The 27,843-nt window shown below is 42.5% G+C and overlaps 3 protein-coding genes and 1 long non-coding RNA gene across 6 annotated transcripts in view; 3 read left to right on the plus strand and 1 right to left on the minus strand.

The window, feature by feature from the left end:
• Positions 1–1,457: 1,457 nt before the first annotated feature.
• The window catches only part of LOC131317991 (uncharacterized), an 81,341-nt gene continuing 54,955 nt past the window's right edge, over positions 1,458–27,843 (minus strand). The window contains exons 2-3 of the long non-coding RNA XR_009197462.1: positions 1,576–1,740; positions 1,458–1,480 (exon numbers count right to left, since the gene is read on the minus strand). This is a non-coding gene — a long non-coding RNA (uncharacterized LOC131317991). The remainder of the gene's footprint in view (positions 1,481–1,575; positions 1,741–27,843) is intronic.
• LOC131317982 (protein NLP3-like) lies at positions 16,540–17,828 on the plus strand. The gene is made up of 2 exons (XM_058347732.1): positions 16,540–16,672; positions 16,822–17,828. Exons 1-2 carry the CDS (start codon positions 16,564–16,566, stop codon positions 17,226–17,228), a joined length of 516 nt encoding a protein of 171 aa, XP_058203715.1. The 5' UTR covers positions 16,540–16,563; the 3' UTR covers positions 17,229–17,828.
• LOC131317984 (probable serine/threonine-protein kinase WNK4) lies at positions 20,208–22,207 on the plus strand. The gene is made up of 2 exons (XM_058347737.1): positions 20,208–20,580; positions 20,661–22,207. The coding sequence occupies exons 1-2, from the start codon at positions 20,496–20,498 to the stop codon at positions 20,966–20,968; spliced, it is 393 nt and encodes a 130-aa protein (XP_058203720.1). The 5' UTR covers positions 20,208–20,495; the 3' UTR covers positions 20,969–22,207.
• LOC131317967 (protein NLP7-like) overlaps positions 26,197–27,843 on the plus strand; it is a 67,116-nt gene continuing 65,469 nt past the window's right edge. For 2 of the 3 annotated variants that reach the window (XM_058347706.1, XM_058347711.1), the window contains exons 1-2: positions 26,197–26,583; positions 26,658–27,187. In XM_058347706.1, coding sequence (XP_058203689.1) covers positions 26,397–26,583; positions 26,658–27,187 — 717 coding nt within the window. In that variant the 5' untranslated portion in view covers positions 26,197–26,396. The remainder of the gene's footprint in view (positions 26,584–26,657; positions 27,188–27,843) is intronic. The other variant, XM_058347710.1, reaches the window with a different exon arrangement.

The following is a 27,843-nucleotide window of genomic DNA, read 5'->3' on the forward strand; positions in this document are numbered from 1 at the left end:
TCTATTCTGCATCGGCTTCCGCCGGGGCCGGCTCTGCTACTGGTCACCGGCAACCTTCAATCTGGGTGACAAGCCCGATAAGTCCACGGCCGAGCTAGCCAAAACTTATGGCAGCTGTCCATGACTTTTCTCCAACGGCAACAAGAGAGAGAAGAACCCAACCCCAACAATACTCGAGCATCGAAAGAGGTTGATTTGGGATTTCTTGACAAGAGCTCTCGAAGGATCAAAACTGTTGCCAGTGAGGTTGTGGGCGACGATCCTGGTGGACCATTCCGTTGATGCTCCCATCACTCGAAGCTCTGCAGGTTCAGTGTGTGTGTGAGAGAGAGAAAGAGAGAGAGGAGGCTGTGCTCCAAATTTGTTTTTGGTTTCTCTTTATATGACAGCTTATATAGGATGACATTTTTGTCTTTGTTTAATTTATTTTTTAAATGAAGTGGACTTAGAGCATCTCCAGTCTTGACCCATTTTAAGACCCAAACTCAAAATTTAGGTAAAATTATCAAAAACTCATCTCCAATCATAACCCAAACCCTTGCCCATTTTTTGATTTTACCCATTTTATTTCCCAAATTTGAGACAAACCAGAATCATCTCTCTCTCTCTCTCTCTCTCTCTCTCTCTCTCTCTCTCTCTCTCATTATAGATACATATTCACACCCACACCTCATTGTATTTTCATGTCTCGAAACCTAGTCATGCCTGAGCTTTTTCGATTCGCTCCGCGATGCTTTCAAGCTCAACGGTGCCGACATCTCCCTCTGCTGCAACTCATCGAAAAGCGGCCACAATGACTTCCACCTCATCTCTTCCAACCTGCATGTGAGACGTTCGGAGTTTCCCCGGAGCAGCGTTGGAGCTGCTGATTTGAGGATTCTCTCTTGTCTTATTTATATGAATGCCACTGGGTTTTTAGAAAATGATAAATTTGGGTCAAAATAGGATTTTGTTATTGGAGATGCTTCTACCCAAAAATAATTTTTTTAAAAATTTGACCCTTGAGGAAGGATAAGGGTAAGGATTGGAGACACTCTTAAAGCCTTACTAAACTATGTATTAATGGATTAGAGACGTTATAAAGATTAGAAGTGGAATAACTGGATTACAAGTTCTGTACAGTGAACTATGTACCAATTTTTTATAATATTGAAAGAGGAAAGTTAATAGGGTGTGTGATGAGGGGGGCAACTGAGTTCATTTTTTGATCGGTATCTCTGCAAAATTTGAAGAAGATGCCCATAGACGGAAGTGTCCATGATGCCCATACAATCCTCCTTGGAGTTGAGGAGGAGGACCATTTCCCTCCTGATTTCAAGGAATACATACGAAAGGAACAACTCAATTGGTCGCGATTTGAAGCAGATCTTCCAGATTTGTATGGGCGTCCGACTTTTGGATGGGTTTTCTGGAGCCAACGAGACCACCAGACCCAACTCGGCAAGTCCTCTCTCTCTCTCGGCAAGTCCTCTCTCTCTCTCTCTCTCTCTCTCTCTCTCAGTCTTTCTTTTGCTTTCTTATTTCTTCGTCCTTTTTTTTTTTTTTTGTGTGGGCTCAACCTCAATTTTCATTTACAGATAATTTTGCGGACTTAGTCAGAAATGCTCTCCAAAAATTGATATCCAAGGATGAACTTGGTTGGCACCTAGTTCAATTTTGGGCAGCCACAAAAACGTCCGAGGGGCGGACTTTACTTACAACTCAATTCCAACCTTTTGCTCTTGGTACAACATCATATGCCTCGGATGCGAGAAATAGGCTTTGTGAGTACAGGATGGGGATATGTAGGGAATATAATAACTCCTTCTACGCAGATGCAGAGTGTGCAGAAGAACTACTTGGGCTTCCTGGCCGTGTCTTCCTTAATCAATTCCCCGAATCCACTCCGGATGTCATGTATTACTCTCTTAAAGAGTATCCACAACGCGACCTTGCTTTACGTTGCAAGATTGGATCATCTTGGGCTGGGCCAGTGTTCGACCATTCCAGCCACGCCTGTGTTGGTGTTCTTGAGATTGTGTCTCTGTGCTTCATGTTTCCTGTTTTGCGTCACAAATCTTTCCTCGGCCAAATGTATGACATTTTTCAGGTTTGTCAATAATCCAGGCATTTTCGAATTTCTTGTTAACATTCATTTTTCTTTCCTCCCCGTCCCTTTTTTTTTTTTTTAACTACTTTATTGGTTGTTGGGCACGAGATGATGCATTATCTTTCAGCTTTATGACGAAGGATTTTTGTATTTTATTTTTTTTGTTTTAGAATAAAATTTTGACTAGGAATATTTTCGTTTAGGTTAGAATTATTAACTTTCCGTATTCAGTTTAATTTTTATTTTTAGCTTTATTAGAATTCTTAGTTTACAAAAATTAGTATTTTATTTTAATTAATTAGAAAATATCTTTTCTTTAATGCTACTTGTTTGGCATGATTTAAAATTTATTTTACAGTAGGATTTTTAGAGTTAGGGTTTTATAAAAAGGGCCGTAATCTCTTCAATTATTTAACTTTTAAAATTTTTCATCAATATTATTCAGACTTTGTCTCGCTCTTAGATTCGAGTTCTATCTCGTTTTGATTAGTACGCAACTAATTTCTTTGTTGATTCCGCTGCGTCACTTTAGCTTGAAAGATTATTTAAGTTGATTTTTCTCAACTATGCTTCTTTTCTATTCCCTCGTCCCCTTAATGTTGGTCTCATCTGGAATTCAACTTTCATAAATACTAGTAATAATTTATGAAAGTTAGGTATGAAAGGCTTTTTTTTTTTTTGTCTTTTCCCTATTGATTCCCCTCGATTTTGAAATACTGTTACCCCGTCAGGACAACGAGGACGAGCCGCCCCTTCCGGAGTTGGCCACCACTATCGTCGACGACGTGGAGCAGAAGCAGAGGGAAGAGCTCCGAAAAATGAGGGACAGAGAGCTTGAGGAGGCCATCGCAAAGTTCCGGCGCACGTTGAAAGCGGTTGGTCCCAATTTGCCTGACGGTGGGGTGAAGATGAGGGCCGGCATCAAGCGCTATCAGGAGGAGATAGACCGCCGGAGATTACGTCGGCTGGAAAAGGTTCACTTCTTCCGAATTGCATGCGTCTATCCCGGACTCATTTTGATAATTTAAACAGTTCATTGTGTAGAGCTTATGAAGAAGTATTAGCTGCCCAATTTTCTTGAATATTGATCAAAAACTGATCAAAGCATATTTAATCTTCAAATAAATGGGCTTCAATCTAGTGTATGTGTATTTGTTTGGATATAAATGTGTTCTAAATCACGTCGCACATAATTTTTCTCTTGGCTAATCTTCTCAACAATCAAATTGAGCTCTGGATGGACCTAGAAATGCCAAAATTGGATATGTTCTTTTTTTCAAAAACTGGAAAGGAGCTATCTCAACAAGGGTACCCACTACTGAGAAAAGTATTGTTCATCATTTGACATGAATATGTTTGAAATAGATATTGATATCAAACCTCTTTTAATAGGCTTTGCCTACTTAAATTTATAGTTTGTGTAAAACTTTGACCGTTAATTTTTATACTTCGTTCATCCTTTTACTTTTAATTGCTGAAAACTTCATTCTGTTCAAAAGATCCAAGCTAAGGGTGGAGGAGTGATGTTGCAGCTACGTCAACTGGATCAGGCATCAACGAGTGCCATACACAGTGGAACGAATGTCGTTAGTAAAGATCAAAACTACATTTTGCCTAGTCTTGAAGCCTTGCAGAATGGAGAAGTGACGATGCAACTAGATTCATGTGATCAGCTGTCAATGGATCCTTCAAAAAATGCACAGAATGTTGTCATTGCAGAACGAAACATCGTTGTGGTTACTGTGGGCACGCGCCCCCGGAAATTTCATTTGTAAAATCGGGTGCGGCCCTTTTTGTTTGGAAAGACGCGGCGAAATGCCTTGATTCAGAGTCGCCACTCGGGTTTTAGCGGTGAATGCACCCAAGGAACCGAACTCGAAAACGTTTTGCCACGTTTGTTTGATTTTGAAAAAGGCTTGTAGACTGGTCCGTCGTCACCTTCGATATCTGAGGTTCGGGAGCCATGTTACGAGAGGGGAAGGGTTTTATGGCACCCCTCTCGCCCAATCCGGAGATCGGTCTCTACTCAGGCATTTTTATAAAGCGTTTGCATTTTTCTCTCATTTAGTCATTTTTTAGCCAGTTAGGGCGGGGGAACAGCTAATGGGGATTAAAACACTGTAACAAGTCGTGATTTATAGCAAAATGTATATGAATGGATTGATTGCGATGCTTAAATATAGATTGAGAACAAGCACTGAGTATCCCGAGCAAACTGCAGCACGCTGTCACAAGGTGACGTGAGCAGATTCTGCCAGCATGCACTGGTCGAGCCATTGCATGGTGATAAAACCTGCGCACGCCACATATAAACTGGCGTACTCCACTTGTTGGATATCTCAGTCTTTGTTTGCAACCCTCTGGGCTCTGGAAAAGGACCAGCGCACACCCAGGGCAAACCACGCAGTTTAATATAGCAGGACATGCACAAATACAGACAGAATGAGTGGCTTTAGGCCATAAAAGAAAGCAGAACACCCCGAAACAGTGTGGGACATAAGATAGGCCTAGCTTACGCTTCAGATGCAAGGGCCAGTCACTGGACCCAGAAGCCTACTGCCGTACGCCAGTATATGACTGCCGTACGCCACTTTGCCTTTGATTCCAGTGTTTGGCTTTGCATCATCTGGGTTCTGGAACATGACCAGAAGGATCCCAGAGGCCTTTACATGGCAGAGATGAAAAAGATAGGATATTACCACTAAACAGTTCTAAACATGGAAAGCAGTAAACCGGTTATTAGCATGCTAAGGTGATCGACAGAAAGATAAAACAAAAGGAATGACGATCCATGATCCCCACGCCAGTTGTGCCCATACTTCCATTACTGGCGTACGGCATAGACATACTGGCGTGCGCCATGTTGTATCTGATACGATTGTCACATTTTTGCCATTTCAAGGCCAGGACTAGTATTGTTTACTAGCCTGGGCCCTGCTGGCTCCCCTCAGGGATCGAAAACAGAAAAGAACGTAAAGGTGGTATACCTTTTTGTATGGAGGTTTGGAGGAGATATTGAGCTTATGGGTTGAAGATGGAGGCTGAGAAGATGGCTGTATGTCAGCAGGGTGTATGGAGATGGGTTGTTCTACTTTCTCTTTTAATGGAGGAAGAGAAATAAAGAGCAAGAAGAGAGGTGAAGAAAGCTTTGTGCTTCTTAATGAGGCCAACCCCTTGCAAATGAATGCAAGGGGGGTATTTATAGAGGGGGAGTGACTGAGATCAGTCTGGTCTAAGGCCCTGTTTGGCTGTTTAAGGTAAGGTTGGAGCCTCCCATGCATTAAATGCATGGGACTTGCCTTGATGGGGGGTGTAGGAGAGAGGGGGAGCGGGCCTGGCCGAAAGCGGTCATCAGGGACACTGTGGCCGACGTCAGGGTGGCACAAAAGTCCCGCCCAAGTGGCTGGATAAAGTTGATTTGACTGGGTTTGACTGGCGTGCGCCACTAGTAACTGGCGTGCGCCAGTACAAGATGGGCCACTGGTCGATGACTGACACGTGGCAGGTGACTGGCGTACGCCTCCAGGACACTGGCGTATGCCAATTGGGTTTTGCTGGGGCTGTTTGGCTCTGGTTTGAAGGGTTTTGAAAGGTGTTTGAGAGAGGTTCGGGACGCTCAAAGCTCGACCACACCTTTGTCCTTAAACTGTTTTCGACTAAAATCATCATTGGGGAAATATAAGATCGACAAATAACGTTATCTGGACAGTCCAGAATGGGGTGTCTACAGAAGCCCCCCTTTGACGGCACTTGACGCACCATTGACTGAAGACAAGTAACGTCAAAGGTTTTCTAGACACCCTCTTCAAGGCTATCCAGAATGCAAGAAACTTGAAGAACCTGTTTGATTCGACGCTGGGGCGGATAGACCGCCGCTTTGCTGTTTTTGATAGACAGATCACAGAAATGTGGACTCTCCTGGGGAATGATCCTTTTTTAGAAGCACCGATTCTGTTGGGGACAGCAGATTGTGGGACGGATAGATCGTCGTTGATTTGGAATGAGAAGATTGTCGTTGATTTGAAATTGGACGAGTGGATCGTCGTTGATTTGAGATTGGACGAGTGGATCGTCGTTGATTTGAATTTGGACGAGTGGATCGTCGTTGATTCGAGATTGGACGAGTGGATCGTCGTTGATTTGAAATTGGACAGATAGATCGTCGTTGATTTGAAATTGGACGGATAGATCGTCGTTGATTTGAAATTGGACGAGAAGATCGTCGTTGATTTGAAATTGGACGAGCGGATCGTCGTTGATTTGAAATTGGACGGATAGATCGTCGTTGATCTGAAATTGGACGAGTCGATCGTCGTTGATTTAAATTTGGACTGGTGGATCGTCGTTGATTTGAATTTGGACGGATGGACCGTCGTTGATTTGGATTTGGACGAGTGGATCGTCGTTGATTTGATTTTGGACGGATGGACCGTCGTTGATTTGGATTTGGACTGGTGGATCGTCGTTGATTTGAATTTGGACGGGCAAACCGTCGCTCGTTTGATTTGAAAGTGGACGGGCAAACCGTCGTTGAGTTGAGAGTTGGACGGGCAGACCGTCGTTGATTTGACTCTGCTTGGGGAAATGGTTTAATCGCGGAATGATGAACGTTGTTGGGGACCAAACCTTATCCGGCACACAAAGAACTCCAACAATCACGGGTAGGTCGCGTCAGGGAGGTTAAATTCCATCTGTTGGGAATCAGAGCCAATCTCCTTATCAAGGACCATCCGAGACAGAGCAATAGGACTGCTGGAAAATGTGCTCTAAGCTGGTCTGAAATAGAGGTAGTCATACAGAATGGATGGACCATCGTTGAACATGGATGATGGATCATCGTTGAGGATGACTCGTTGAACCATCGTTGATTTGAGACGGTGGGTCATCGTTGAAGGACGACTCGTTGAACCATCGTTGATTTGAGACGGTGGGTCATCCCTGAAGGACGACTCGTTGAACCATCGTTGATTTGAGACGGTGGGTCATCGGTGAGGACGACTCGTTGAACCATCGTTGATTTGAGACGGTGGGTCATCACTGAAGGACGACTCGTTAAACCATCGTTGATTTGAGACGGTGGGTCATCACTGAAGGACGACTCGTTGAACCATCGTTGATTTGAGACGGTGGGTCATCACTGAAGGACGACTCGTTGAACCATCGTTGATTTGAGACGGTGGGTCATCGTTGAGGACGACTCGTTGAACCATCGTTGATTTGAGACGGTGGGTCATCGTTGAGGACGACTCGTTGAACCATCGTTGATTTGAGACGGTGGGTCATCACTGAAGGACGACTCGTTAAACCATCGTTGATTTGAGACGGTGGGTCATCACTGAAGGACGACTCGTTGAACCATCGTTGATTTGAGACGGTGGGTCATCACTGAAGGACGACTCGTTGAACCATCGTTGATTTGAGACGGTGGGTCATCGTTGAGGACGACTCGTTGAACCATCGTTGATTTGAGACGGTGGGTCATCACTGAAGGACGACTCGTTAAACCATCGTTGATTTGAGACGATGGGTCATCACTGAAGGACGACTCGTTGAACCATCGTTGATTTGAGACGGTGGGTCATCACTGAAGGACGACTCATTAAACCATCGTTGATTTGAGACGGTGGGTCATCACTGAAGGACGACTCGTTGAACCATCGTTGATTTGAGACGGTGGGTCATCGTTGAGGACGACTCGTTGAACCATCGTTGATTTGAGACGGTGGGTCATCGTTGAAGGACGACTCGTTGAACCATCGTTGATTTGAGACGGTGGGTCATCGTTGAAGGACGACTCGTTGAACCATCGTTGATTTGAGACGGTGGGTCATCGTTGAAGGACGACTCGTTAAACCATCGTTGATTTGAGACGGTGGGTCATCGTTGAAGGACGACTCGTTAAACCATCGTTGATTTGAGACGGTGGGTCATCACTGAAGACGACTCGTTGAACCATCGTTGATTTGAGACGGTGGGTCATCACTGAAGACGACTCGTTGAACCATCGTTGATTTGAGACGGTGGGTCATCACGGAAGGACGACTCGTTGAACCATCGTTGATTGATTGAAAAGACGATATTCTGATCATTGTTGATTGATTGAAAAGACGATAGGACAACATGGCTGATCGTCGTTGATTTGATTGAGAGGGACGACATGGCTGATCATCGTTGATTTGATTGAGAGGGACGACATGGCTGATCATCGTTGATTTGATTGAGAAGGACGACATGGCTGATCGCCGTTGATTTGATTGAGAGGGACGACATGGCTGATCGTCGTTGATTTGATTGAGAAGGACGACATGGCTGATCGTCGTTGATTTGATTGAGAAGGACGACATGGCTAATCGTCGTTGATTTGATTGAGAGGGATGACATGGCTGATCGTCGTTGATTTGATTGAGAAGGACGACATGGCTGATCGCCGTTGATTTGATTGAGAGGGACGACATGGCTGATCGTCGTTGATTCGATTGAGAGGGATGACATGGCTGATCGTCGTTGATTTGATTGAGAAGGACGACATGGCTAATCGTCGTTGATTTGATTGAGAGGGATGACATGGCTGATCATCGTTGATTTGATTGAGAGGGACGACATGGCTGATCATCGTTGATTTGATTGAGAAGGACGACATGGCTGATCGCCGTTGATTTGATTGAGAGGGACGACATGGCTGATCGTCGTTGATTTGATTGAGAAGGACGACATGGCTGATCGTCGTTGATTTGATTGAGAAGGACGACATGGCTGATCGCCGTTGATTTGATTGAGAGGGACGACATGGCTGATCGTCATTGATTTGATTTGGGAGGGACGACATGGCTGATCGTCGTTGATTTGATTGAGAAGGACGACATGGCTAATCGTCGTTGATTTGATTGAGAAGGACAACATGGCTAATCGTCGTTGATTTGATTGAGAAGGACGACATGGCTGATCGTCGTTGATTTGATTGAGAAGGACGACATGGCTGATCGCCGTTGATTTGATTGAAATGGGTAGCACAAGCCATTGCTGCTTTGAATTGTATTCTGATTGCCAAAGTGTGCTCCAAGTGCTAGTGGAGTGGGACAGTGAGGCTGTGTGCTTGACATTTGCCATGGAGAAATGGATAGGGAGAACAACATGTGGCACCCCCCTTACAATTGCACTTTCCCAGAGCAGCAGCTTCGGCTCCAGTTCCAGTAGTGACTAGATCCCAGGTATGAACCCCCAAAATCCTGATTACTTGTTGCTTTCGATACTGGACAGGCATGCTTTGACGCTGGATAGATTTTCCCTGTTTTCAACAGTTGATATACAATATGCAGTGATATGTACGAAATTGAATGCATAAATTGAAAATGCAAGGGCAGACTAGGGCGGCCTTTAGAGGATTGATGGCCTAGGATGGCCACATAAACAAGAGTTACACAAAGCAGTACTGTCACCTTAGCCACAGCTCAGAGACACGAGAGCAATAGATAACCAGTGGCTAGAGGTGTGCAGTTGAAAGAAAGGCCCATAGAAAGGGTGGCTCGCGCCAAAGAGTTTTTTAGAGGCCCAGAGAGAGAAGTCCGAGAGATTAAGAGAGAGTGAGAGAGAAATAGTCCATCAGCGAAAGCCCCCTCAAAAGAGGCGGATGGGATAGGAGCCCCAGGTACTTCAAAGAGATCAAGAGTGACGACAACGACAAGAACGAGGCTGAGCTCTACCACTGAGGACTACCATTGAGCCTCTTTACTTCACTGTCCTTTGCTTCTGAGACGTGCTTCTAGATAGACGTTGAGCGGGCCAGCATGCCTCAGTTGACATTTAGGAGTGGCATTGGGTCGACGTACCCCTTTTCTTTGATGCTGGGGCGGATGAGCCCCATAGATAAGCTTTAATTGGCCTTGAGCCGACATGCCCTCGCTGCTCACAAGACTCCACTGCTTGTGGACCACAGATGGTAGAGTAGCAATGTAAATTGCATTTTTCAGTTTATTTGACTCTCTTTTGAGAATGTCTAAAAGAATGCATAAACCAATCACTAATATCTAATTTGCATTGACAAGCGAACTGAATCGACAAACACACACATATGTACAGACTCGCCTAGCTCAAATGAGAAAGGAAGAAGAGCCCCGGATATGTCACGGACTCCTAAACATATGGAAAACAATGAAATTTTGGGCATTAATGTGCCAAAATTCACAGTATCCCTTAGACAGGTGAAACTGACACTTGCATAAGATCCAATAAATGTACATTGACCCGTACAAATCGGTAAAATTAGAAAAAACATCCTGACATGACAATGGATTGAGAAACTTGAAAAGTGTCGCAAAGATGGACAAAAGACACAAATGATGACTCATATAGGCCCGGACTGACACCGACACCCCTGTGCAGCCACATTAGGACCATATGACTCGCACAGCATGACAAGACTTGGTAAAAGCCCCTTCAACGAGATTTGAGGTGCTTTGAATTTGAAATGTGCCCCCGAGCGGCCAAAAATCTTTGTTAGGCGTGATGGCTGCCTACTGCTGTCTGATGCAGGAAATGAAGAAGCGCGCGCATGCTTGAGATCAACGCGCATCACTTTTGTACGAGTGCGTGTGAGCCTCAAACTAGCGCGCGAGATTGCAAAGCTGCTGCAGCCGCTTAAAATAAACGTTTGCTGAACTTAGAATAAACTGTGAGCCGTTAGGCCTCATAAGCATTTCGTTCTGTTTTTTTATGCTTCAAAATATTTTAAGGCTTTTGCTCAGCTTTAAAATTGAAATAGCAGTTTGCATTAAACTTGAAAGACGAATGGCTTCCCCCTTCTGATTCTCCAATGAATCAATAGACTTCAGCCTATCAGTCAGTACTTCGGCTTGTCTTGTTCTCGACCTTTCCTGACCCTTGATGTGCACCAAAACGTCAACCTTGGATCCAATTGATAAAGTATGACCGAGCCTCGAAAAGAGACTGCCTACGTATCCCTTTCTGGGAATCAGGTCAAAACGTAGTTCAGGCAAAGGTTCACTCGTGTGTTCTACCTCTCCTTTTATGCTCTAACTTTTGCCTAGTACCGCCTTTTCAGGTTTTCGGTCTAGCGAGCTTTCGACTTTTTGCCAACTTTTGCCTAGACCGCCTTCATAGGTTTTCGGTCTAGCAGGCTGCTCTAACTTTTGCTTGGAACTGCCCACCCTTGGGGTTTTCAGTCCAACGAGCTTCTCTCAGGAAAAAGCAACACTTGTGTTGATCCATGTTGACCGAGGTATTGATGTGCTATCGTCAAGGTCGATGATCTTTGATTGTAGCCCCAGATAGAACGGCTTTGATAGTGAAAGGGTCCTGACTGCTATAATTGGAAATGCCTCGCTCCAGGCCATTTTTGCACCCTTATAATGTGCGCTTGATGGAATGCTGTTGTTACTGTTTTGCGTATGGTACGAGGCCTGGAGCCTTCTGAGCTGCTGCTTTCTGGCTTGGCATCCAGTAGCCGGGAATTTGATATTTCTTTATCCCATGATCAACGCCAGGCATGTCTTTGTGAGACCATGCCAAGGTATTGTTGAATTCTTTGAACAAGTCTGAACGGGCGCAATACTCTTATGGGGATAGCGTTGAACCAATTTGAACCATCCGGGGGTCTGCCCCATCTTTCAAGTTTATTTGAAATTACTTCTTCTTTTTAGAGGCTAAGCATGCCTTTCGTCTTCCCTTTCGGCGAGGGAACACATTTCCTTGGGGATGATCCCATCGAAATCTATCCCTTCGTCGTCGGGGTCGACACGGTTTATTCAAAAGCCAGCAAAGTACTTAAAAGCAGGATAATGCATATCATAAGAACCCTCGGGGTTGCCAAGTACAGCAAAAAGACTCAAATTGAGAATAGAAGCGACGACATGGAGGGCCAAGAGGCACGAGCTCCGACTCAGAGCTAGACTTAGACGACTTGACAGACACTGCGTCAGACTCAGACTCGAAAATGTCAATGCAAAAGAGACGCGATTTGAAAATGCAACTTTTATAGTTACCCTTGACTTCCTTGCAGAGAGGTGGGAGCTAGAGGACAACAGGCTCAAGCAATAGCACTTCGGTTTCTTCAGCTTCTTCGTCCAAACCCACTTGAGAGAACTCCTTGAACAACAGCCCCAAATTCTCATGATTGAAGGATCCAAGCCAGTCCGTTTTCTCCTTTGATTGATTAAGCTTCCTCTTGAGTTCCTCCTTTGTAGACTGCTCATCACTGTCAACCCAGGTATCGGCGGTAAGGACCTCGATTGCACCTATGGCCATCAGGTTAACCTCGGGTTCGGATGGGGGAGACAAAATTGGCTTGGTTTGATTTTCTGGGCTAATGAAAAGGGTTGGGTTGAATATGGTGGAGCTAGGTTTGATTTGAGTGGAGCTTGAGTTGATTTGAGTAGAGTTGATGGATATCTGGTTAACACATGGGTTTGAACCGTGTTGGAGCATGAAGTTGGATATGACGTTGGGCTTTGATGGGAGTGGAGCTTGAATGGTGCCATTGTCAATGAGATTTTGAATTTCATGTCGAAGGCGGAAGCAGGCATCGGTGAGATGGCCGGGCATTTGATGGAAAGCACAATAGGCGTTTGGGTTGTAAGATGCCGGAAATGTTCGAGGCGAAGGAGTTGGAAGGAGTGGCTTGAGGAAGCCAGCTTCGAGGAGCTTCTCATAAACCGAGGACAAAGGTGTGGAGAAGCGGGAGAAGGCCCTTGGTGGGTTCCGACGACCAGATTGAGGAACATGATGCACTCTTTTGCCTTTGGGATTGATTTCTTTGTCGCGCATATCCTCCCTTTCGGCGTTGGCTTTGAACAAGGATTCAACATTCCCCTTCGGGTGAGTCCTGGCTTCATGAAACTCAACCAGGTCTTTGAACATGTCCTTCGAGCACTGCTTGGTTCCGACTGCAGGAGTGTGGTAAGCTTGAGAGGATTCCTTGATTAGCCCCATATCTGGCTACGGGGCTATGGTGGTAAAGAGGTCAACCAATCCCTGGACCATAGCCATTTGTTTGTCCATTTTCTGGTTCATTTCTTGAACAAACCTCTTCAGCTCGGCCAGCTCTGTTTGTGCTGCCATTTTGGATTGATGATTGAGGAGGGCGATATGGCTTTGGAAGTGACAGTGAAATAGCCCTGGCAGACGCTCCCAAGTAGGTTTGGCTCTCTCCTTCAGTGAAATGGCCTAGAGCTTTTGACAGTAAAGTAAATGAGAACTCAGTGGCGTTCCTGCAGCAAGCTTTTGAAAGAATTTGAAGGAATGCAATGCGCATGTCATTGTCGTCGGTGTCCTCCTAGACTCTACAACTAGGGGGAGTCTGCTTCACGCCACTCGGACAGTTGCCATGGAATCCTCGGATTTTCTTTTCGACGGTGTATCCTTGATTGAATCGAATGTTACTAAGGGATGCCAAAGCAGCCTAAGTCTTTGACTTTCTCCCTTCTCGAAGTTTCAAAGTTTGATTTTGGGACAACTCGGTGTAGATGTCATGATACCGTAACCGAAATGGCGTAAGCAGCACTGTGCCGGAGCCTGGTGTAAGTGATTAGCACTTTTAACCCGAGTGGTGTAAGCATCATGCCATTTTCTCCGTTGTTCCTAGTTTTCGGTTTGAAACCTCGATGGGGTTTGAGACAAGGACTTAGGAAGTATCGACTTCCCGAAGTTCCATTGACTAAGGATTTGAAAATTCTGGTAACGTGCAACATCGAGATGCACGACTCGTCATCGGTCCAAGGCAAATGCCGAGTGGGCGCAAGACAGACTCGACAAAAGACATCCTAAAAGCCGCCCTAGCATGCTCCTACGCAAAACGATCATGAATGTATGTACAAGCATGCGATATGGAAAGCGGTAACACATAGACAGGATATGGGGTTAGAAACAAGTAATCCTACCCTGCGGGTTCCTGTCTTATGTTGAAAGGTTCTAATGCATTGTACGCGCTGTAGAGGCCGGTTTTGGCTTAAAGGGGTTCCTCTGACTAGAGCCGCGATATACCTCCCATTGCAACGCGTAGAGCAAAGCAATGGTCGAACGGTAGTACGACTCATCATCGTCCAAGGTTGTTGGGCGTTCGAGGACCCCGGGCTCCAGTAAACTGTGCCGGTTACCCAAAACACCTCAACGGGGCTGACCAACCATCGATACGAACGGAGAATGCCGAGGAATGACCAAATGAGAGAGAGATACAACGCTTTTGAAAACAAATGCCTTTTGAAGCTTGGCTCACTTTTGTTAATTGATATTTGGAGAAAACTACACAAGAGAACAATAGTAAAAGCCCCAGTTCGGATTGGTCGGATGCTGAGATCCTGTTACGTTACCATTCCGTTCTTTAGTAGCGCGAAGCGTGCTGTTTTGACAAGCTTTTGAGAATTGTTCAATTATGTATTAATCGCCAAATATCAATCAACGCAATGGTCCCCAGCGGAGTCGCCACTGTGGGCACGCGCCCCCGGAAATTTCATTTGTAAAATCGGGTGCGGCCCTTTTTGTTTGGAAAGACGCGGCGAAATGCCTTGATTCAGAGTCGCCACTCGGGTTTTAGCGGTGAATGCACCCAAGGAACCGAACTCGAAAACGTTTTGCCACGTTTGTTTGATTTTGAAAAAGGCTTGTAGACTGGTCCGTCGTCACCTTCGATATCTGAGGTTCGGGAGCCATGTTACGAGAGGGGAAGGGTTTTATGGCACCCCTCTCGCCCAATCCGGAGATCGGTCTCTACTCAGGCATTTTTATAAAGCGTTTGCATTTTTCTCTCATTTAGTCATTTTTTAGCCAGTTAGGGCGGGGGAACAGCTAATGGGGATTAAAACACTGTAACAAGTCGTGATTTATAGCAAAATGTATATGAATGGATTGATTGCGATGCTTAAATATAGATTGAGAACAAGCACTGAGTATCCCGAGCAAACTGCAGCACGCTGTCACAAGGTGACGTGAGCAGATTCTGCCAGCATGCACTGGTCGAGCCATTGCATGGTGATAAAACCTGCGCACGCCACATATAAACTGGCGTACTCCACTTGTTGGATATCTCAGTCTTTGTTTGCAACCCTCTGGGCTCTGGAAAAGGACCAGCGCACACCCAGGGCAAACCACGCAGTTTAATATAGCAGGACATGCACAAATACAGACAGAATGAGTGGCTTTAGGCCATAAAAGAAAGCAGAACACCCCGAAACAGTGTGGGACATAAGATAGGCCTAGCTTACGCTTCAGATGCAAGGGCCAGTCACTGGACCCAGAAGCCTACTGCCGTACGCCAGTATATGACTGCCGTACGCCACTTTGCCTTTGATTCCAGTGTTTGGCTTTGCATCATCTGGGTTCTGGAACATGACCAGAAGGATCCCAGAGGCCTTTACATGGCAGAGATGAAAAAGATAGGATATTACCACTAAACAGTTCTAAACATGGAAAGCAGTAAACCGGTTATTAGCATGCTAAGGTGATCGACAGAAAGATAAAACAAAAGGAATGACGATCCATGATCCCCACGCCAGTTGTGCCCATACTTCCATTACTGGCGTACGGCATAGACATACTGGCGTGCGCCATGTTGTATCTGATACGATTGTCACATTTTTGCCATTTCAAGGCCAGGACTAGTATTGTTTACTAGCCTGGGCCCTGCTGGCTCCCCTCAGGGATCGAAAACAGAAAAGAACGTAAAGGTGGTATACCTTTTTGTATGGAGGTTTGGAGGAGATATTGAGCTTATGGGTTGAAGATGGAGGCTGAGAAGATGGCTGTATGTCAGCAGGGTGTATGGAGATGGGTTGTTCTACTTTCTCTTTTAATGGAGGAAGAGAAATAAAGAGCAAGAAGAGAGGTGAAGAAAGCTTTGTGCTTCTTAATGAGGCCAACCCCTTGCAAATGAATGCAAGGGGGGTATTTATAGAGGGGGAGTGACTGAGATCAGTCTGGTCTAAGGCCCTGTTTGGCTGTTTAAGGTAAGGTTGGAGCCTCCCATGCATTAAATGCATGGGACTTGCCTTGATGGGGGGTGTAGGAGAGAGGGGGAGCGGGCCTGGCCGAAAGCGGTCATCAGGGACACTGTGGCCGACGTCAGGGTGGCACAAAAGTCCCGCCCAAGTGGCTGGATAAAGTTGATTTGACTGGGTTTGACTGGCGTGCGCCACTAGTAACTGGCGTGCGCCACTAGTAACTGGCGTGCGCCAGTACAAGATGGGCCACTGGTCGATGACTGACACGTGGCAGGTGACTGGCGTACGCCTCCAGGACACTGGCGTATGCCAATTGGGTTTTGCTGGGGCTGTTTGGCTCTGGTTTGAAGGGTTTTGAAAGGTGTTTGAGAGAGGTTCGGGACGCTCAAAGCTCGACCACACCTTTGTCCTTAAACTGTTTTCGACTAAAATCATCATTGGGGAAATATAAGATCGACAAATAACGTTATCTGGACAGTCCAGAATGGGGTGTCTACAGTTACTAGTTCAGAAGGAGGCCCAAGAGAGATGCAAGAAAGGCAACATAAGAACACAGGAGTTCAAATTGAAGTTTCTTTAGATGATATCCTTAAATATTCCAAAAAGAGCCGTATCGATGCTGCAAAGAAACTCCAAGGTAAAAGTACACTCCCAAAATTTGAAATACTGAGTTTGCTTGTTGTCCTCGTTGTATTTTTTAACTAGACGGTCTCTTTTTCATTTGGAAATTGTTGGGCTTTTGGAAGTATAGAAGGTTGTTCTGTTATCTAATTGTTTGTTTTGCAGTTAGCGTATCGACATTGAAGCGTGTATGTAGGGGTTATGGTATCGATCGGTGGCCACCTCGCAACATAGAAAAGTTCCGTTCCTTTCAGCCCTCACCTATTGAGAACGAGGGACAAACCCGACAACGTCTAAATTCTGATTTGCCTTTGAATCAAGCCTCAAACAGTGTTGCTCACACAAATCCAGCATTCCAAGATGCGGATATAGTGACAATTAAGGCGAAATATGAAAATAACACGATAAAGTTCCGGTTGTCTTTACCATCTAGATTAGTAGCACTTCAGCAAGAAGTGGCTAATAGACTGAACCTGGAAGCTGGAACTTACTACGTCAGGTATAAAGATGACGAAAATGACTTGATTTTAATAGCTTGCGACCAGGACTTGCAAGATTGTATACACTTTTAAATCATTGGGCAACACTTCGGTAGTGGTGCAGCTTGAGCTCAAATAGTCTAGTATCCATCGACCTTCTTGTAGTTTTTGACTTCATTTGTTTGGATTCCTGTGGATTTCAAGTGCTTTTTTTAATGGTAATTCTGCTGCCCCAGTGAAAAGATCAGCCCTTGGTGCTCTGTTTTGTTTGTTCAAGTCTGTAGTAGGATATGCGAGGAATTTTGACTTCCTTACAACGCTTTCATTCCTGTGTTATTGGGCTGCATCTTCTCTTGGATTATTTTTTTTGGAAAAAGGTTTGCATCCTATCTCACTTGATCAGAATTCATAAAGAAAATGGTGTTGATGTGATTGCTGCACCCAAAATCAGTTCTTATCCCCTTTTGTTTTGTTTTGTTTCGTCCCCCATTTTGTTATTCAAATAACCAGTATGCAGTGAGGATTTTCTAATTTTTCTGGCTGCCACACACCCATTCTTGCTTGTGTTGTAAATCGCCTCGTCTTAACTTAATTAAAATAGGTGAACATAAATCTGTCACGAGGGGTTTGGTCTTATTTGAAAGAAGAGAAACAATGGTGCAAAGAGAATCAAGAAAAACGCAACAAGGACTTTGACTTCTTTTAGCTGGATACGTTTTTCATTGTTGGTTGTAATCTAAGAAGCACAGACTTGTTTCCGGGTCTTTTGTTTCCGTATCGCAGACGTGTCGAACATGGTCGACACGTTCCTGGCAAGTGAAAAATATGTGTCCAAGTATTTAATTTCATGCTAAATAGACAAATGTGTTGTACTAATGTTACGGCCATTAGTTAAAATCAGAAAGTCTTTATGCAACATAGTTGGACAATACATAACAGGATAAAGCCACAATATGGGGCCATGTGATAAGTAATATGGGTCAATTTATGTACCTATAATTTCACGATTGGTCCCAAGAATTCCACATTTTGACTCTATTCAGAATCAAAAATATCAAACCTGCTCTTGAATTCTCAAGACAAAGCCTAATCATATAACTGACCATCCAATTGATAGAAGCAGTCATGCAACTCTATTAAAAGGCTAACCACAGGTCTACAATTCTATTCCACTAGAAAGGACAAGATCAATACTCATCGAAGATTTGCAATAGCAATATCAACTAGACAAGTAATTGATCAGATGACAGTATAACACAATTATCAACATTGGAAATTCGTCATTCAAGGCAGGATACATGAACTTCCAAGAATTTGTACGCAATCCGCTGTGGAAAGAGTCAAAGCATAAAAGAGAAACATATGCACAAGTTTATTCACAATGTCCACAATCTCCAATTATCCACACAGGATGACAGGAACATAGCGGGAAGGGAAGCAAGGAACAATGGCTACACAATTTTGAATGAATGAGGCCCTTTCTGAACAACGTACACTTTGAGGGACACTGATAGACTTTGATACCAACGATGGGAGAGATTAAGAGGGACATTATGGTGGACTACCAGTTTTCCTTTGCAATTTTGGCTTATCTACTTTTATGGTCCTTACAAAATAGGCTCGGTTTCATTTTCGTCCTCACAAAATTTTTTGTTTCAATTTTACCCTTCGAGTTTCTAATAGATTTCAATGTTACCCTTTCCGTCAAACTTGGACGGAAAAATGCCTAAGGGGCTAATGGAAAATGCTAACATGGCTAACATGTGCTTAGTTGGCGATGGCAAGAATCCCAAATACAGATAGTGCCGATTAAGTCTTAAACCACACAAATCATAACCAAAGAGGCAAAGGCCCACACAAATCACACCCCAAGACCCAAGCCCACCTATGAACACTCTGATTTTAATTTTCAGAACTGCACCCACAAACAATCTGTTGTTTGGCAATAAATCCTAGTTGATGCCCCGTGCCAAACATAATTGATTTCAGATTGGGTTGTGAAAGTTGGAATCCAATTGGCTCCTCTATCGACAATCTCCAACCATTTCCTCTATCGACAATCTCCTCCCATTTCCTTCCTCTTCTTGATCAATTGCTAGTAGTAACCGAATGACCCACTTATCAAAACACAAAAAATCCCTCCAGTAAAAAAGAACAGAAAAATCCCTAATTTTTAACCCAATCGATTATGATTTACGATAGTTTTTGCTATGCTTAAAGTTAGTGCATAGCAAAGGGATTTAGTGCATTAAAAGGCAGGAATACAATTGATTTAGAAATTAACGTTCTTTATCAATTGGGTTTTGTAGCTGAGAAAAAAAACAACTGGGTTTTGTAGCCGAGCAAAAAAAAAAAGAAGTGGTTTTGTTTGAACACTTGAAAAGTTGAAAAACAATGGTATGCCCAATTTTGCAGAGGTTAGGGATGAGATACAGTAAACAATTTCAACACAATGAACGAAATGGAAATTATGGAATCTTTCAACTGAAAAAAATGTTTGGTTATGATTCGTGTGGGTCAAGTCTGTTGTGGGTCTTTGATTATGCTGTGTGGGTTAAGTCTTAAGAGCATCTTCTGCCTTCACCCATATTTTTCCTCAAATATGAGTCAAATTTTGGATAAAAACCCATTTTGGGTAGACACATCTCCAACCATCAAACCCAAATTTTACACATATCCTTCTTTCTCTCTCTCTAACTAGCCGTTGGAGAAATGAGTCAAGGTAAAAGTTATATCAGATTTGGGCAAAAAAATGGGTAAAACCCAAAATGGGGAAGGGTTTGGGTCAAAGATTGGAGAGAGATTTTTATAGTTTTTGCCCCATTTTTAAATTTGAGTCTTAAAATGGGTCAAGGCTGGAGATGCTCTAAGTGGCACTATATGAGATTCTTTCCATCGCCAACTAAACACATGTTAGCCATGTCAGCATTTTCCGTCCAAGTTTGACAGAAAGGGTAATATTGAAATCCGTTAGAAACTTGAAGGGTAAAATTGAAACCAAAAGTTTTGTAATGATGAAATTGAAACCGAGTCTATTTTGTAGGGACCAAAAATATATATAAGCCTGCAATTTTTGATTTCTCAAGTATAAACTTCCCTTCCTTGTACTTCTGTGTTTCCTCATAAGCTCGTTCGTACTTCCAACCCATCACCTCACGACAGTTCCCACAATGGACATCAGCAACCGTGTATAGACCAGTCATGAATCAAATCAATAAATGTGCCTAAGTCAATAATGTGCCAAAGCCCCATTCATTCGCCATGGAAATAGACTCTGGGCACAATAAGCTTTGTCCAGTACTTGTACAAAAAGTGCTGGTGAAGCTACTCATGTTTCAGCTTTAGAACTAAGGAGGATCAATGGCACAAAATGAGTTCAAATTGGAAGGGGTGATAAATGGTGATGACTCAATTTCATTCACTCTGCGCATCGCTCAGTCATGTTGTAAGTAAAATTCTTCTGGGCTAGCTTAAGTCCTTTGATATTCTCTTAAGAATGGTCTAAAAGCTTTTTTGTGTTTCTAGGTCATGCTCGGAACATTCATTTTGTGTTTTACCTTGCCCGTGATACTGCACAATCAATAGCGGGTGAGACGGTTGACCAACTTGATTTGTCAAATGAAGATTTGACTTTCATAGCTGAGTTGATAGACAGCTTGATTGTAAAACTTGTACCGAACTGGAAGCCCTCGTTTGGAAACTCTACGAGTAAAGAAAGTCCAAGTGGGGATTCTTCTCATGTAAATAATCAAAGCTCTATGAGATGTTCTTGGGCTTCAAGATCTGAAAGAGTTTCTGGTGAAGCCATTTCCAAGGAGCATGATTCCACCTGATATGCGAATAAGGAGGTCTTCCGAAGTGAGTGGAACATGAGTTCAAATGGCTTTGAAGGATGCAAGGGTAGTTTCTCTAGATCTGTCGTCATGAATGAAATCCTGAAGACTTCGGAGATTTCTTTTCCATGTAGTTCTCTATCATGCCAGCTCGTTGAGTTTTTCTACACAATCTGTAGGAGATGGAGATCAGAGGATGAGTTGAAGTTGGAGCTTGAAGCCATTGACATGCAATATCGCCAGTCTTTCCATGAACTCCTCAGAATGTGGGAGGAAGCAATGGAAAATGTCAAAAAGAAGTGGATCTTGGGGAGGAAAATTTCAGTTTGTTGATGTAAATACATTTCTTGATCCTACTTTCTTGCCCCAAAAAAGGGAAAGAGGATTCATCCGCGGAAGCTGATGCTTATTTTTTATTTCAGTAACTAATCATTTTTTCCTATTCGGGATTGATTTATCCAATTTCATTGTTTTAAATACTGAGTGGTTATGTTTTTTTCTTGGTATTGGTAAAATGTCTTGTAGAGCGAATGTTGTGTAATCGGTTTTCTTAATTATCTCAAGATGAAGTTTGGCTGCGACAAGATGCTTTAGTTGCATGCTGGTTATTCCTTGTTATGGCAAAACGATGAATCTGTGTACATATGTACATACACACTGCATTTTCTGAGGTTGCTGTAAAGCTATTTGATTTGCTTTGAACATGGTATTTTCCATAGAGAACCATTATGCGAGAAATATATCATTTGCCCTTCGTTATGTTTCGGTGATATTTCCCGATGAGAAGATATTTCAATGTCTATAATGCCTGCTTTGATGAGTGAGAGTATGAACTTTGAAGTTAGCACTTACCAGTCTGCTGGTAGGACCTATTTTGTCATGATAATGAAAAGAAAAAGATCAAATTTCTTCATCAATGTATCCTATTAGAGTATTTATTTAGTGTCAACAATCTGCAAATAAGCAAGACTTTCTACAAAGAGAAAACAACAAATAACCAAATCTAGAGGGGATGAAAGTCCGTCAGGCATCATCCATTAAAAGGACCTAAAAGCCAGTGTGGGTGAGTAAATTCCCAAGTGCAACTAATCCATATAACCAAATCTAGTCAAGGCTGATGTGCAGGTTTTAGATTTTTTTTTTAAATTGTCACTTGGGAAGACGAACGGATATAATTTTAATCACTAAATTAATTTATGACGTACATAAGACAATAGTGTGGGCACATTTGCTCATCGTTCTCCCTTGCATGCTATCAAAATTTCTTTTATGATATGACTGCTGTCGCGTACTACTCTTTTAAAAAGTTACTAATTTTCAAAATTTTCTACTTGATGAATGCACTTTCTTTTGTTTATTAAGTGAAGGTATATGAAAGTCCAACTTTTGATTCATGTATGTATTTTGTGTGTAATTTTTCACCTATGGAAAGTAGGGCCGATAAACTAATAGAACGAGTTGAACACTTAATTGTTTAAATTTGGCTTGAAAATTTAATGAGCTATAGAAATATAGTTAAGATTGACTTGGTCATGAAGCGAATCGATCTCAAGTGAATCACGAGTCGATCTCGAATAGCTCATATTCTTTAAACTTCCCAAACCGAACATTTAAATACCTAGTGAAGTTGGTTGTCTCATCTTCCCTCCACAGTGGAGGCGGAGGTTGAGCCCCATGGAAGGCGAATTTGGGGTTCAATGTTATGGACAATCTTTGAATCTCATGTTAACTAACATACTAACACATCGTAAATTGTATGTACAGTATTGGTAAAAATTAAGAAGAAGAGAAATATAAATGAACTGATTAAATACTCTCTCCGTTCGTATTTGAGGGTCCATCTTTCCTTTTTTGGACGTTCCAAAATGAGTGTTCATTTCCAAAAGTTAACACCAAAAAAGCTCGAACTTTCTCATTTTGCCCTTCCTTCTCCAAACTTAAATAGAAAATTAGAGGCCGGTCCCCCTTTTTAAGTTTGGTTTGAACCCAACCCTGAAATATTTTACCGAACCTAAATAGACTCGGATATATTGTATAATGGCTTTTTTACCCTGTTGTCTTTTTCTCTCATCCTTTCCTCTCTTTGCAAGTAGACTGCAACCAAATTCGATCTCACTCCACGCCTCTCTCTGATCTCACTCCCTCTCTCCCTTGTCAAACACGGCCAACCACCTCTTACCCATAGGCCATAGCCGACCCTCATCGGAGTCCAGCAACTTCAGACGACCACCGGAAACTGGTTCTCGGCAACCGACGACTCTCAGGCCACCGTGAAACCTCTGGATTTGCTCTATAACCTCTGGAACTGCTCCGTAACTATTGTTCTGAACCTTTTCTACACTCTCCGGCCATCGAATTCTCTCCGCCTTGGTTTTTATGGTGATTTCGATACCACCACCACACTCGGTCCTCCTCCGCCACTGGAATTTCCAACATCAATCGGAACCAGAACTTCGCCGCAAAAACGTCTCGCTCAGGTGCGATCTGTTCGCCGCTCATCGTCAATTCACAGAACCAATTGTCAACCAATTGTCCTTTACTTCAAAGCCAACGAGGAATGGCAATCATCTGCGGCGAAATCGGCCATGAAGCTTAGAGCATTGATGTTGATGTTGAAGTCGAGGAAATCAAAAGGAGATGGAGCAAAAAAGAGAGAGAGGCAGTGGGCTCTTCCTTTATTTCAGTGGTTATTTATTTAGGAAAACAAAAACAATATATGTGTATATATATAATACACATTTTTATAAAATCTTACAATTTTGTTTGTGAACGGGTGGTGTTGGTTTGTGTTTGATGATGATGATGATGATGAATCGATGATGATGATCATTGTTATTATTATTTTTTTTGTTCGTGCGTGTATTTTTTTTATGAGAACTGTCTATAAGAACTATGTATTTTTCTATGAAAACTGGCAGTTTTCATAGAACTGACTACAAGAATTGGCAGTTCACGTAGCCCGTTCTCATAGCTTAGTTCGCTTAGCCAATTCTCATAGAATCGACTATGAGACTTGGCAGTTAAAATTTCAATTCTAAATCAAATTATTACCTGTGAACTATTACTTTTTTACTTTGATTATTTTTTTAAGACATGACGGTGAGAACATTTATAACTATATTTGATTTTGATTACCTTTTTCATTTTTGTTCAATTTTTGTTTGTGTGTGTATTTTCTACGAGAATTGTGTATTTTTCTATGAGAACTGTGTATTTTTCTATGAGAACTGCTTATTTTTCTATGAAAATTGCTTATTTTTCTATGAGAACTGTATATTGTCCATGAGAACTGTCTATTAGAACCGTGTATTTTCTATGAGAACTATATATTGTCCCTGAGAACTCTCTATTAGAACTGTGTATTTTCTAAGAGAACTATATATTTTTTATGAGAATTGTGTATTTTAATGTATGGTAAGACTATGTGAATTATATATTTTTCAGTTCACATAATTCAGTTCTCATAACCAGTTCACAAAACTAGTTCTATATGAGAACAGTCACTTCTCATAGCCAATTTTCATAGTACTGACTATGAAAACTGGTAGTTCTTACAGAACTGACTATGAGAATTGACAGTTCATATAGCCAATTCTCATAATTCAATTCACACAGTAGTTCTCATAGAACTGACTATGAGACTTGACAGTTCTCATAGTCAGTTCACATAGTCAATAATATTTTTGTTCGAAATAATATGATTCAGGAATTGATTCTAAAAAGATAGCTCTCATAACCCCAGTTCTCATAGCCATAATTTAGAGGTATTTTTGTCCAAAATAATATGTTAACTCGGGCTATGTGAACTAGCGGGGATATTTTTGTTCGAAATATTATGTTAACTGTCTTTGAGAATTGATAGTTCTCATAGCCAATTCATATAGGTAAGAGTATTTTTGTCCGAAATAATATGGGTCAGGAGTTGATTCTAAAAATATAAATTTTACTAAAAATAGACATGTACACAAAAAGTTAAGAAGAAAAGGCAAAATAGTAAAAATACATGAAAAGTCAATTAAAAGGACTGAATAAAGAAGAAATATTTTTGTCAAGACTAAATTAAGTCCAAACTTACTTTTTTTGACTGGCCTCTAAATTCTCCAAACTTAAATACTTATTAAATAATGATTTCAACAAATGAAATGATATCATTCTCAATTTTCCCTCCAACTGATTGCCACCCATTCTAGGAAAACAGACCCAGTCAATTTCAAATTCCTGAAGGGGAGCCGAAATTGTAGAGAAAAAGTACTCTGCTTCTTTTGCGCTAGAAATTAGAAATTGCAGGGCTAATTTAAATACCATCATAAAATAATTGAAAACTACTCCCTCCGTCCCAGTTTGTTTGTCCAATTTCGATATACGTGTCTTTCAAAAAATTATCAATATCTCTTAATTTATAATGTTTTACAAAATTTCGAAAACATCATATTTTAGACCTAATTAAGATCTATCAAACAAGATTCATATTGCATATAAAAAATATTATAAATTGAAACATATAGACAATTTTGTAGGAAGTCTCAAATAGTGAAAATGAACAAACAAATCGGAACGGAGGGAGTACTTAATTAGGGGCAAAATTGCAAACTAAAAAATTTGACAATGCAATAATAAACCTTTTTTAAATAGTTGGATTTCCGAAAAAGGACTCACAAATTGGAACGGAGGAGTAATGAATATTTAATTACCCTTAGAACTAAGGGTCATCATTTAGCCTGAAGGTCTGCGACCCGCGCAAAGCCCGGCCCGGCCCGGCGGGCTTTTACCTGGTTCGAGCCCGTAAAACGGGCGGGCTAGCCCGGCCCGTAGTTTGTAATGGGCGGGCTTGGGCCTATGAATTTTTACTCGGCTCGGCCGTAGGCCCGGCCCGTGAGCCCACCCAGCAGCCCGCCTGTGGTACCCACCTAAAAGCCCACCAACAAGCCCACCTATTAGCCCAAAATCCCACAAAACCCTATCTTTTTTCCCTTAGTTTAGTTTTGCCCAAGGAAATTTATGCCCGCCGGCCAGCCAATTGAGCTAGCCCGTGGGCCGGGCTTGAGCTTCAATTTATGGTAGGTAGCCCGGCCCGCCAAAAAGAAAAAGTCCGATCGGCCCGGCCCGTGGGCAGGCTTGGACAGCGACTTGATGGGCCCGGCCGGCCTGATGATGCCCTTACTTAGAACGAATCCCCAATGAAGTCAAGGGAGTTTGATAAAGTGAGAGAGACTAGAAAGGGAGTAGACGGAAATGGAGATGAATTGAGAGCCTGAGCCCTTTGGTCCGCCTGAGCCGCCCTGGACCCTGGTATGCATCTGCTGGGCCCCGCACCAGTTGAATAAATAAAATTCCACGGTGACGACAGTACTCCTCCTGTAGTTAGAATTAGATAATAGAGGGAAGTGTTCAGGGGCAACTGGGTTCATTCATCTGCAAAGAATTCAAGATGATGATGCCCATACACGGAAGTGTTGATGATGCCCATACAATCCTTGGAGTTGAGGAGGACTATTTCCCTCCCGATTTCAAGGAATACATACGAAAGGAACGACTCTATTGGTCGCGATTTGTAGAAGATCAAGATTATTTTTACCACCGTCCGACTTTTGGCTGGGTTTTCTGGAGCCAACTCGGCAAGTCTTCTCTCTCTTTCCTCTCTTGCTTTCTTCTTCTTTTCTTAGGGGCTCAACCTCATTTTCATTTACAGATAATTTTGCGGACTTAATCAGAAATGCTCTCCAAAAATTGATATCCAAGGATGAACTTCGTTTGCACCTAGTTCAATTTTGGGCACCCACAAAAACGTCCGAGGGGCGGACTTTGCTTACAACTCAATTCCAACCTTTTGCTCTTGGTAAAACATCATATGCTCCTGGTAAAACATCATATGCCCCGGGTGCGAGAAATAGTCTTTGTGAGTATAGGATGGGGATGTGTAGGGAGTATAACTCCTTCTACGCAGATGCAGAGTGTGCAGAAGAACAACTTGGGCTTCCTGGCCGTGTCTTCCTCAATCAACACCCCGAATCCACTCCAGATGCGAGGCATTACACTCTCAAAGAGTATCCACAGCGCGACCTTGCTTTACATTGCGGGATTGGATCATCTTGGGCTGAGCCAGTGTTCCACCATTTCAGCCACACCTGTGTTGGTGTACTTGAGATTGTGTCTCCGCGCTCCATGGTTCGAGATTGGCATGACAAATCTTTCCTCGGCGAAATGTATGACATTTTTCAGGTTTGTCAATAATCCAGGCATCTTTGAATTTCTTGTTAACTTTCATATTCTTTTTTTCCCTTTTTTTTTTTTTACTACTTTATTGGTTGTTGGGCACGGGATGATGCATTACTTTTCCACAAAACTGGAGCCAATTATAAGTTGATTTTTCTCAACTATGCTTCTTTTCTACTCCCTCGTCCCCATAATGTTGGTCGCGTTGGGAATTCATCTTCTTAAAGGTAAAATGCACGGCCTTCTAAAATATGTTTCCTTGAAAGGTTAAATTGGATTTCCTGCATTTCCCTATTGAAATTAAATTTTAAACTACTCCCAATAATTTATGAAAGTTAGATTGCCTATCAAAAAAAAATTTATGAAAGTTAGATATGAAATAATGAAAGTCTTTTTTTTTTTTGTCTTTTCCCTATAGATAGTCGGGTCTATCCGAACTCATTTTGATGATTTGAACAGTTTATTGTGTAGAGCCTGAGAAGAAGTATTATCTGCCCAATTTGCTTGAATATCGATCACAAACTGATCAAGCATATTTATCTTCAAATAAATGGGCTCCAATCTGGTGTATGTGTATTTGTTTGAATATTAATGTGTTCTAAATTCTTGTGATCATATCAACAACAACAAAAAGTGTTCTAAATCATGTCGATCAATATCTG

Source organism: Rhododendron vialii, chromosome 2a (genome assembly GCF_030253575.1).
Source record: "Rhododendron vialii isolate Sample 1 chromosome 2a, ASM3025357v1".
NCBI classification, from domain to species: Eukaryota; Viridiplantae; Streptophyta; class Magnoliopsida; order Ericales; family Ericaceae; genus Rhododendron; species Rhododendron vialii.

What these genes read in the sequence shown, in the direction of transcription:
- LOC131317982 (XM_058347732.1), top strand. Translation starts at nt 16,564, where the DNA reads ATGCAAGAAAGGCAACATAAGAACACAGGAGTTCAAATTGAAGTTTCT. An exon ending in TGCTGCAAAGAAACTCCAAG is followed by an intron (nt 16,673 to 16,821) that starts GTAAAAGTACAC and finishes TTTGTTTTGCAG; the next exon opens with TTAGCGTATCGACATTGAAG.
- LOC131317984 (XM_058347737.1), top strand. Translation starts at nt 20,496, where the DNA reads ATGGCACAAAATGAGTTCAAATTGGAAGGGGTGATAAATGGTGATGAC. An exon ending in GCGCATCGCTCAGTCATGTT is followed by an intron (nt 20,581 to 20,660) that starts GTAAGTAAAATT and finishes TTGTGTTTCTAG; the next exon opens with GTCATGCTCGGAACATTCAT.